This window comes from Misgurnus anguillicaudatus, chromosome 19 (assembly GCF_027580225.2).
Source record: "Misgurnus anguillicaudatus chromosome 19, ASM2758022v2, whole genome shotgun sequence".
Classification (NCBI taxonomy): domain Eukaryota; kingdom Metazoa; phylum Chordata; class Actinopteri; order Cypriniformes; family Cobitidae; genus Misgurnus; species Misgurnus anguillicaudatus.
This window is the reverse complement of record NC_073355.2, coordinates 31,160,040-31,172,089: the sequence shown is the minus strand read 5'-3', so window position 1 is coordinate 31,172,089 and position 12,050 is coordinate 31,160,040. Positions and strand designations below refer to the sequence as shown.

Sequence of the window (12,050 nt, the reverse complement as noted above, 5' to 3'; positions counted from 1 at the left end):
TTGATTTTAAATATCCTGCAGGATATTGTAATATATTATTTGAATTTAAAAAATCCCATTGGACATTGTGATACAATCTCATTGAAATAGTTTGACATTTATTTAAAGTATAACACCCTTGAGATGCACCATCTCGTTTTCGAGGGGGTCCTTAAAACAGAAATTTCATTTTGTCCTATAACATCATATTTTAATTATTAAATGTATATTATATGAGGAATCAAACATTTACAGTGCATAAAAGACAGGATTATCATTATCACCACCATGTAATAGGCTATATTAATTTGGTTTAGAGTGCAGAATTATGCTTTCAATTTATATTTTTCATTTTTAGTGTTCTTGATAAATATTGGCCCCCATTTTAATGCCCATTCTGTTGTATTAGCATGTTTATTTAGTATATGGGTGATTCTCACAGAACCATTGAAACACCACGGCACTAATGATTTTAGCTTTAAAATGTGTAATATAGTAACATTAAAAAGCATCAGAATTAACACAATACTGTGTTCTACCTTGCACAATGTGTGATTTCAACATAAGAATTTATAATTGGAAATTTTATCTCATTTTCTGCTGAAATTCTCATTACCGCAATGTGTCCGGCTGTGTTTGAACATGCGTTATGTTGTAATTTAATCAAATTAACACAAAAATATTAAGAAAAAAAAATAAATGGATGTTTTGCTAGACTACTTTAGATGACAGAAAAAATATTTACTGAATATTCATGTATAATAATAATGAAGAAAAATTAGGAAAATTATGTGTCCATGCCTGATATTCTCATCCTCTGCAACACTTTTTGAGAACAGTTTAAGCACACATACAGAATTTTAATAAAGTTTGATTTTGAGTGACCAAGCACATGGACCAGTTACTTCAAGATGGCTACCAAGTAAGATCATTTTTTTACAGTTAATTTGAAATATTGTCTTGTCAGAATGCGTACACGACATTTTGATTATCATTACCGCAACAGATGCTTATTAAATGTTAATTTAATTAATAGAAGCATAATACTTTGATGTTAAATGCATGTGCAGAATCTCCAAATTATGTTCTTTCAGGTTTGTCATGTCATTTTGAAAATATGTCAGTGTTGATGTTTTCTGGTAATGAGATTTTTTAGGACTAATTTTTTAAATTATGTTACAAAAAGTGTTAAATGATTAGTAAAAGTTTTTAAATTAATGTTCCCATTTACTCCAGACTTTGTTTTTCAATGTCTGGTGGGAAAAAAAGTAAATTTAAGCAATTTTTACATTTTCATGCTTGACATTTTTAAAACCAAGTTTTCGTGAGAATCACCCATATAATATATAATACTCAATGTTCTTGCTGATATGTCATGTAATAGAGACCATATGGGGAAATAAGCAGTTGATAGAAATGAAATATTAACCTGAATAAAGCAGTAGTAGGTCATTCAAATAGAAATAACACCTAATTTATCTGACCTGGACTTTACTGTGTCCAAAGAACATGAAAAATGAGATAATGTGAAGTTAATTTTCAACAGAGAAGGTTTGAGGACAATGTAATAAACAAAACAGAAAGTGACGTGTTGGTTTATTCAGCACGCAGCAATCCTGGTATGTGCAGGAAAAGGCTAGAAAGCTTACGTTGTCATAGCTGAAAGCATACCTAATAACTTTGTAAATATTTGCTGTACTGAACACTTGACTCTCACATGATACTCACCTGAGAGCCAAGAAAAGAGTGTAAAGTATAAAAAAGTAAAACCTAAAGCAAATAGACAGAGAAAATGTTTTTGTTTTATTAGTAAAAAAGATTAAGTTCCAGGAATTAAAAAAACATTTCTGTTTGTACTGAGTCTGACACACTGACTGTACAGTATGTGCTGATTCAGTATTGTTTTTGTCTTATGGAGACAGAACAGCTGTGTTATCTATTTCATCTCTTGCCAAGGACCAGCATAACTCTCTCATTTCTCACGTACTTCATGCACAAAAACACGCCATGGAATTTTTGACTACAGTAGAAAAACTGAATAGCACTCAGTTACAGCAAACTAGTGTTTAACACAAAACCACAAGAGTCTTACTGTAAACTACAATGGCCAAAAATATCCACAGAAGTCAGACATCACACAGGCCTGTGACAAATTACACTTAAATGGCAAAAAGTCAAAAATAAAGAGCAAAAAACAAGTACTTTGCTGGTGAATACATGCACAATAAACGTCTAAATAGCTATTAAAAGCTATAAATCTATAGCTGTAAAACTCTATGTACTTTATGACTAGCAGACACAAGAACACTTTGACCTACTTTATATTTTGTTTTAAAGTTAGAAGCATATGGAGCAAAATATCATTAGTCATGTTCACATTAAAAACCTTCTTTTGCAAACATGTCAGCAAAATATCTACTATAAAATAATTAAATATGTATATTTATACTGTTGAATAGCCATCAATGCATTTTACCAGCAGCAAATACCAGCATGGCCCAACAGTCCCCTTAGGTACACACACATATACTATACAACACATATATAATACAGATATGTGAGATTGCATTTGAGTTTACTGTTGCAAATGTTATTAAAATCAACAGCAGGGTAAAACAGATCTTTAAGTGAGGTGTGGTCATTGCTTTTATGGTGCAGTTATGTTTGCTAGAAGTTGATGGATAATGGATTGGGCTTTGCGGCAGACAATTTGGATTCCAGCAATGGATGACAGATTGCTTTCTGTTTCTGCTATAATGCAGTTTTGTTTTGCTTGGTGGCACCACACGAGCATTTGATATCTCAGTAACTTTTATTACCCAGACCTATTGTGATAGGGCCATAGCCTTTGTTTTTTTCCACACAAGCAATACACAATAAATCACAAGTGAATTTACATAGCAAGATACGAGAGAGAATAGTCAACGACATTGCATAAAAACAAAACATGCATATTTTTCTGCTGCTTTGCTCCTGGTGGAATTCAAAGACAATGTTGTTTAATAGATCTCATTAAAACAACATCAGCCAAAATAACAATAATCAGATTGGACAGGTGTAATGGTCTGGGGTAAATAATTGGCAACAATGAATAGGCAAAACAAAAAAGACGAAAACAGAGAGAGCACACACATACAGAATATTAAAGCAAATATTTTGCAAATGCATTAAAAACACATTTTATAATTGCCTTACTACACAAACAGCAACAGAGACGATTTTGAATGTACATTTTTATCAGGTTATATAAATGAAAGTTTAAGTCATAACAAAAACAAGGTCATCTGATATGAATGACATCTTTCTGGCAGAGGGTGAGGTCTAGTTAACAAATATTAACTATTCTTTCTGATGCAATCTTTCTATTTGGTCATGTTGACCGACGTGCAGTAGGGAGGTGAAAGAAACGAGGGCGGAGCGACTTCTTTAAAAACAAGACGAATGCAGACATAAACAAAGCAGAGCCAAGAAAAAGAAGAGCAGAGCTACCGCTGAGCATCGTCTACATTCTGCTAGCTTTTTTTTAAATTACAGAGTTGTAAAAAGTTTGTCTTCTTCGTGTGGTGTTACTCTTAAAAGTTGTATTATTGTTTTTTGTTGTTGTTGGCTGTTTACTGTGAAAAATGAGTAACCACGTTGACGTGAAAAACATTGAACCTACCACCTTTGAGGACCGCTACTTTGATGAATACGAATATTACAACTTAACAGACCGTTATACCGGTAAGTTTCTTCACTAAAAATAGATAAATATTAAAAGAGTTAACGTTACTTAAAAACAAAATTGGTCTTTTTCCAAAGTTGTGCCTTATTTGGTAAAATTCTATGTAATTCGATTTGTGTTTTCGCTGTGTGAACTGCAGAGGGCGCCAGTCGCAAAGGCAGAACTAAGAAGGACGCGAGCTTGAACACAAACAAACACAACCCCGGGGGTCACGAAAGAAAAATCGTGGAGAAACTCCAGAATGCTGAAAAGAAAGCCAAACAGTGATCCGAAAGGTTTGTCGAAAATAGTTGTTTTAAACTTCACGGAGCGCTTGGCAGACCGATCTAGGTAAGACATCAAAATACCGCGAGAGAGATTCGAAAGCTTTGCTTATGTATCGCTCTCGCGGTACTTTGATGTCCTACCCCGATCGGTGCAACACACCTATGTATTTAAACGCGTTCTTTTTCAGAAGTTTTAATTGAATGTCCACGCCTGTCTTTACAGATTTAATGGACGGCTATAACTGGAAACCGACCACAGGTCTCTGTGCAAGAAATGGGCAGCAGGCGTCGGCAATGACTGGTTCCTGAACCTCATGCTCGGGGTTCGGATTAAATGAGTGGGCTGAGGTTGAGCAAAGCTATGGGTCAGACGTACCACTCTTGTGAATTGGGTGGGCCCTAAATGCGCACCTGTTTAGATGAACTAATGTGCATGGGAAGGTGATGGTTAATTGTATTTTAATGTTTACACCATGGCATGTGTTTTAAGGGTACAATTGTCTTAAAAAGTTCTTTTAATAAAAAGACTTTTCATAAAAAATTTTGACCTGATGTTTCTTTGATATTCTCCATCCATAACACACTTGATTTGTGTTTTTATTTTAAAAGCGTGGCTCAAAATATTTGCAAAATATAAAGCATGTGCAGTGCACAAAAATGTAAAAAGTGCAACCACAGACATAGATCTCTCACCCATATGGCTAGTTGTGAAATGCATGGGTTACATTTCTGCATATATAGTTTCTACATTTTGCAACCAAGAAAGCAATCTCTCACAATTTCACATAAAAGCCTTTTTCTTACCCAGAGATTGAAAAGGAGCAGTAGCAAGACAGAAAAGAGATCTGAGTAGTGGCACAAAATATATGGTGTGGATTTGCAAGATTATCCAGATGAGCCTATAATAGCGCTTTGAAAAGCATATGGTATAGGGAGCAAGTTCAAAGCAAATATTTTTATTAGTACCCTTGTGAGGAGGGTAAAACGGAATAAACAAACAACTTTGTAGCTCATCATGCAAAAGACTGTGAACTGATATTACTTCATATCATATACCATATGATCTGAAAATCTTTTGCACTTACATTTTTAAGTTTAATCAACTAAGATTTGCAAGTCATTTCAACTATCTTGACAAGTAATGAGTTGTGTAACTTAAAGGTGCAGTGTGTACATTTTAGCAGCATCTAGTGGTGAGGTTGCGAATTGCAACCAACGGCTTAGTCCACTGCTCACCCCTCCCTTTTGAAACACAAGCTATGGTAGCCACCACCGGACAAACATGTCATCATCGGAGACAACTTAGTAAAAAAAAAAAGGTCCGTTAAGAGCTTCTGTAGAAAAATGGCAGAAACAAAATGGCGACTTCCATGAAAGGGGACCCTCGGTGTATGTAGATTAAAAGGTCTCGTTGTAAGGTAATAAACACAAAACGGTTCATTATGAAAGGATTTACACACCCCTGATAATATAGTTTTGTATATTATTTTGCATTTCTGTCAAGAGATCCTTCTAAAAATTACACACTGCACCTTTAATAAATCAATTTGAACTACTTTTATAAGTTAAAGGAACTCATCACTAGTCAATAGAGTTAAAATGACTTGTAAATCCAAGTTGAATAAAGCTAAAATATAAGTGCACAAGAGATTTTTCTTACAGTGTGGTCAAACTAAAAATAACAATAAAAATATCTCCCGTTTTATGAGATCCACAATTATGACTGCATAACATTAAAACTGCAGAAAGGTCTAATGCATTGATTATGAATTTAAAACCAAAGCATGTTAAACTAGTTTTCACTCAAGTAATATGTACTTTGAAATGTGCTCTATAAATGTTTAAAGATCCATATTAGGTTAATTCAGCACGTAGAGATATTCACACAAAACCAACGCAATAGATTAAAACTTAATCAGTTAGCAGGCCAGGGGAATCGTTCAAGGTTTACAAGTATTTAACTCTCTGCCCTTTTCTCTTTTTAAACGTGCAATGAATGTTATCAACATGTGAAGGTTAAGCCTGTGGTGTGCTGTCACCTGCCGTCTAAAGGCTTACCAACACAGAATGAGAAGAGTGGGAAGAGAGCATAAAGCTTTTAATTTACAAGACACAAATAAACAGTCGGAAAAGTATGATGATGAAATAAACTGCAATATATTATCTTGTGTTTTACAGCAAAATGAGAAGGTTTAAGATGCTGTATAACTAAGGTCAATAAAAATAAATAGTCTGTATTGTAATTAAGTTAAGTTTAAGGGGGATCCAGTCCCACACACACGCACACAAAAAATAACACATTTTCTCAACACCTCCACTTTGCTTGTACCGTAACACACCATAATCCATTTACGTCTCCCACAGATACACTGCAGCATCACAATACTCCTTTTCTCCTTTCACAGTCTCTGTGAATGTACATGGTTACAATTGCAAAAATAATTGCAAATGGAAAAATAGTACTATAAATTAAATGCAGTCTTAAATTATGTATGCAGATATTAAAATGAGAACGTGTCCTAAAGGAAACAGCATTTTATGATAGGAGCTGTTTAAAAATTCTATTGCTGTATTCATTTAAAATGAGTTATATGCTCATAACTAAACTGAGATTTGAAGTTTCATTTAATTTCGCACTGGACTGTATTTCCTGCTGGATGACGAATGATAAACAATAGGATCATATTAATCACAGATATTAAAGGAGCTGGGCTGTTTATGAGGAACTTTATGGAGAAGTTTTGAGATGATCTTTAAAGTATTGTCCCTCATCAATCTTTCTATTCATTTCCCTATCAGTACTGCTGGAGAAGCTCCTCTTGTTGCCTAGCAACAAGCCTTTGGAAATTCCAAAAGAGACCACAGAGCCCATAGACCACCTCGTCTCATGGCGCACGCGTGTGGATGTGTGTGTAGGCGAGGATGGATGGGTGCAAAGAGTATGTACAGGTATGAAGTCAGAAACTGCTCCACTGACAGACGTGCAGGTGTGTGTGTGCGAAATAATTGTATGAGTTGTGTCTCATCAGTTTGAACATCTGCGGAGCCCCTGCTGTCACAGTAAGAATGTGGAGCTGGTGTGTGTGTTCATGCATGCGATCACTTGGGCTAGCAGTCATGTCATACTGTGTGTGTGGACTGTCATAGCTTTGACATGATTCCCCCCTCTTTGCACACATGGTCAGTGTCTTAATTTGCCTCTCCGTATATGTCTTATTATATGGTCATGCCTTATAAGTGTGTGATAAGAATAAAGTGTGTCCGTTCCCCAAGGGATCTCCTCTTACTTGGTTTTCATTAGAAAATCCTCTGATCTAATTCATATCTGCTGGAGTAAATGACATAAAAATTAATTTACTAAGTCTAACCTCATTAAACGGTTTGATGGGCACTGCTTTCCGGTGTGTCTAAATTATAGGACTTTCTTTGAAATTGAAACAAAAGTTTGAGCAAAATATATTAAAGGGCTGTGCACTACCTCGTAGTACACGAGCTTGGATGGAGTCGTGGACGTGGTCTGAAAGCTGATTTTATAATATCTTTAAGATTATTTTAGACAAACTTATATGTCTGACTGTATGGCTCATGCTAATGTCAACACTAAAATGCAAAAATATGCACAAGTAATATTTGTTTATCTTCATGCTTAAATGTCATTTTTTAGTCATTACATTCTTCTTCCTGTTTATCTGTTAACCTTCTGGCTGTGGTCTTTTCCTACCATACTTCTCTCTTATTAGGGCTTTTTCTTACTTGGGTTCCCACACCTTAGTTAACTTCTAATTCGAGGACCTTTCAAGGACTTTCCAGATCCAAAACCCTCAAATTCATGGACTAAATGTGGGGACACATTTCAAGTGAGAGCAAGGTTACATTTTAAGATACATTGTGACAGTTCACTTTTGAGGGAACTCGCGCTGCGTCACTGCGGTGACACTTTGGGGACGCCTGCAGGGGTAAGTATGTCTGAATGTTTATATCAAATTCAACCAATGGTGAGGCTTACAGGGACGCAGGAAGTATGGCAAGGGTGATGCAGCGTCTCGTTCCCTTCTCAGGGAACAACAGTTACAAACGTAACCCAAGACGTTTAATGTGTCAAACACAACGCATTTTGGTATGAATCACCATTCGCATACAGAAGATATAAGCATTTAAAGCGAACAGTTTAGCACGTGTGCTTATAAAGTCTAGAATTTTTATGATATTATCCTACACTACACAGGGAATAATATGGATTTTTTCCAGAAAATGTCTTGCATACAATAGATTTAAGCACTTTCAATGACCTGTATCTATGTATGTATATTTTCAAAAACTTCCCAGGGCCTTGAACCCCCCCCCCCCCCCCCCAGATTCACAAACGTTTAAGGATTTCAAGGACCCGTGGGAACCCTTCATTTATCAATTCTCTGTATCCACTTGCCCTCTTCCGGGTCACAGGGGTTTGAATCCTATTCCAGCATGTCGGGGCACAGGTGGGTACACACTGGAATGATAGCATGTCCATGTATTAAACCAATTATCTATCAATTTCGTTCTCTCAGTCATAATTTGTAAATTGTTTTCTTTTTTCTCCCGGAGTAATTCTGCAAGGCTGGAATAATGGCACTTAGCCATATTAGACACCAATGGCTGTAATTAATTGAGAAGATAACAATCCAGTTTTAATTTTATACACATTAATGTGCTCTGCTCTTAGACCCTCGTGTCTCTCCTCCTCCCCCTCCCTCACGGATCAACAACCTCCCCCACCTGTTTGTGATCCTAACCCTCCTCAATTATTTTAATATGCTCTTTTCAGGTGCATACTTATTGCTCTGTTTGACTACATGAATGAGAAAGTGTAGATGTTGTGTGTTATGTTATGATGTGTGTGTGTGTGACTCATTACCATGGTGACAGCCAGGTCAAGTTTAGGGGATGTGGCATCATCCCTTTGATGTCTGTTAGTGTCAGTGTCAATGTCATTGTAAAGAAACAGTAGCTTTGCCCTGATCTGTGTGTCTATAAAAATCCCTGCTTTGTTTTGTGATACACAAAGACGCATTTATTTTTAACACATTCTGTTTTGGGATCAGTTCCGTTCGAAAGGACATACAGCATTTGAACTCATTTGAATTTGAAAGCAGGAGGTGCAGACTTTATTTATGTAGCACATTTATGTGTATTGTGTATTGCATTGCATTGCGTTGTATTGTGCCCTCTAATAGATAATACAAAAAGTTTACGCATTGCATTTTTTTGCACACCGGTACACATAAAAACCAGCAGTGGTCTGAAGCCTTTGTCGCTGTGCCGCAAAGCCATGACAGGAGTACTGGCACAATGCCTTATCCCTGTTTACAAAAAGAAGCAGTGACTTGTTTTGTAGTTTGTTTTTCCTTCAGTTTCTTCCCCTCAAATGCATTATTTATTAAATCAATGTTTGTTTTTGCGTCAAACACAAGAATATGCTTCCTGTTTTTTCACATTTTGAAAGAGTTACATAGGTTATTTATATTCAGTATAATGTAAACAACGGCAGTAGCGAAGCAAAAATATGTGAAACCTTGTTGTATCCACATACACTAATTCTGCTCCATCCACATGCATCCTTATTGCGTGCCTATCACTGAAAAAAATGATTCATTGAATTGAATAAATTTTTTTAATGTAATTGGTTGCAATCAATTTATTTAAGCTACATTTAAACAAAAAAGATTAGTAAAGTAAAATAAAATATAAAACTTTTGTTTAAATGTAAATTCAAGAAATTGATTGCAAGGATAATGAAAATATCCTTGATATATTTTAATTGCATATTGTTTAACAAATAGTTAGAGTACAGCTGTATGAAAATTCCTATTGAAGTGCTTGATAAAAAAATAATAATAATGCCGGGTTACTTTCAATCTCACGTTGAATCGAAAGGGGGCAAATCCAGCCGATGGAATAAAATAAACAAGAATATGTTTATATTTGACCCGGCAATGGGTTAAAACAATCCAGCATCTGGACCCATTTTTGACCTAAAGCTGAGATGAAAATATCCCAGTATTTTTTACAACTGTAATGTAGAGTCCAATACAAGAATGACAAGTATGCTACATCATATACAATATTAAAGAGATAGTTCACCCACAATTGAAGATTATGTTATCCCTACCCTCATGTTATTCTAAGTTTCTTTTCTCTGTTAAATGCAAAAGCAGATATTTTGAAAAATAATACAGTTGACGGTACCTATGAAAAAACAAAAATTATGCATGCTAATCTAACTTCAATTAAAAAAATGATTGTATAAATCATTCTGCAATACGATTTATAACTCATGCTCCTACATGTACCCACTATTGTATATTGTTTGAACTTGTTGGCTGGCCCTGGTTTCAGGGAAGAAAAATGCATGTTGTTTTTTTATTGCTAAGGCTCTGTTGGGTAAACTGCCTTCATAGTCTTTTATCACACTGTTCTGGTAGTTATAAAACGAAATAGTCCTCTAAATAACTTTTAACTGTGCCTAGATCGTATTCTGAGTTTGGTAAAACTGCCTTTTCCTCGTATGCTCCCAGAAGTGCTTCCATCTTTAAATATTCTCAGAAACTTTCTGGAATCTTATTTAAAAGAATCATGTTCATGTTCTACTTAAAATTGATATATTTTATTATTAATAAGGGGACATATCATGAAAATCTGACTTTTTCCATGTTTAAGTGCTATAATTGGGTCCCCAGTGCTTCTATCGACAGAGAAAATGTGAAAAAAATCAACCCAGTAACTTAGTTTTGGTAGACCATTCTCTGCAAGCATGTGAAAAATATGTCATTAAAATTTGACTCCTCTTGTGATGTCAGAAGGGGATAATAGCGTTACTTAAGCGCATGGTCTAAAGCGCACGGCGCACGGTTTAAACGGGTGTGTCCGATTCCACTTTTGCTAATTTAAAGATGGGAAAAATGGTTTGTGCGCCCAGCGCATGGCTGAAAAGAATGTTGTTCCTATTCTCATAATGAGTAATGGGTGTGTTTTGACGTGCAATAAACCAATGAGAGTCTTAGCTCTCATCCCCTTTAAAAGCCAGCTGCGCTCGAGCCATGCCTAATCCCTATTTAGAAAGCGGAATTTGTAAACTGAAAAAATAAGCGGAGGAAGAAGACCACCAGTTTAAGAATAATGTACATTTTTTTGTTGTTTTCATTTTTTTGAAATTGTTTTTTTTATTAAAACTTTTAAAATAGGTTTTCTTTGTGTCATATACAGTTGTGTTCAAAATTATTCAACCCCAACTGAAATTGATTGTTTTGGCCGGTTTGACATTGATTTTGATCATTCAGTCATCCTGCTTACAATTACATCAAAGAGGCATGTGTAGGTCAGACAAATATAACATAACATTTATAATGAAATAACCACAAATGTCTTTTCTGTGCTCACATCATTATCAGTTTTATTCAACCCCCAAGTGACAATCAATCTTAGTACTTAGTACAACATCCTTTTACAGTTAAAACAGCTTTTAAACGTGAAGCATAGCTTGACACAAGTGTCTTGCAGCGATCTACGGGTATCTTCGCCCATTCATCATGGGCAAAGGCTCCAGTTCAGTCACATTCTTAGGCTTGCGCACTGCAACTGCTTTCTTTAAGTCCCACCAGAGGTTCTCAATCGGACTTAAGTCTGGTGACTGCGATGGCCACTTCAAAATGTTTCAGCCTTTTTTCTGCAACCATGCTCTAGTGGATTTGGAGGTATGCTTGGGATCATTGTCCTGTTGAAAGGTCCAACGTCTCCCAAGCCTCAGGTTTGTGACGGACTGCAACACATTGTCATCCAATATCTCCTGGTACTGAAGAGAATTCATGGTACCTTGCACAGGCTGAAGTTTCCCTGTACCTGCAGAAGCAAAACAGCCCCAAAGCATGATTGACCCCCCACCATGCTTCACAGTAGGCAAGGTGTTCTTTTCTTCATAGGGCTTGTTCTTCCTCCTCCAAACATAGCGTTGATCCATGGGCCCAAACAGTTCTAATTTTGTTTTATCAGTCCACAGAACACTATCCCAAAACTTCTGTGGTTTGTCCACATGACTTTTGGCATAC

At 35.9% G+C, this 12,050-nt stretch overlaps 1 protein-coding gene across 1 annotated transcript; it reads left to right on the top strand.

The window, feature by feature from the left end:
• Positions 1 to 3,422: 3,422 nt before the first annotated feature.
• On the top strand, positions 3,423 to 4,510 carry nupr1b (nuclear protein 1b). The gene is made up of 3 exons (XM_055194354.2): positions 3,423 to 3,702; positions 3,843 to 3,978; positions 4,193 to 4,510. Exons 1-2 carry the CDS (start codon positions 3,603 to 3,605, stop codon positions 3,968 to 3,970), a joined length of 228 nt encoding a protein of 75 aa, XP_055050329.1. The 5' UTR covers positions 3,423 to 3,602; the 3' UTR covers positions 3,971 to 3,978; positions 4,193 to 4,510.
• Positions 4,511 to 12,050: the final 7,540 nt, after the last annotated feature.

Bases quoted from the DNA above. Each gene is read 5' to 3' on its own strand.
- nupr1b (XM_055194354.2), top strand. From the start codon at position 3,603: ATGAGTAACCACGTTGACGTGAAAAACATTGAACCTACCACCTTTGAG. The intron at 3,703-3,842 runs GTAAGTTTCTTC...TGTGAACTGCAG, and splicing joins CTTAACAGACCGTTATACCG to AGGGCGCCAGTCGCAAAGGC.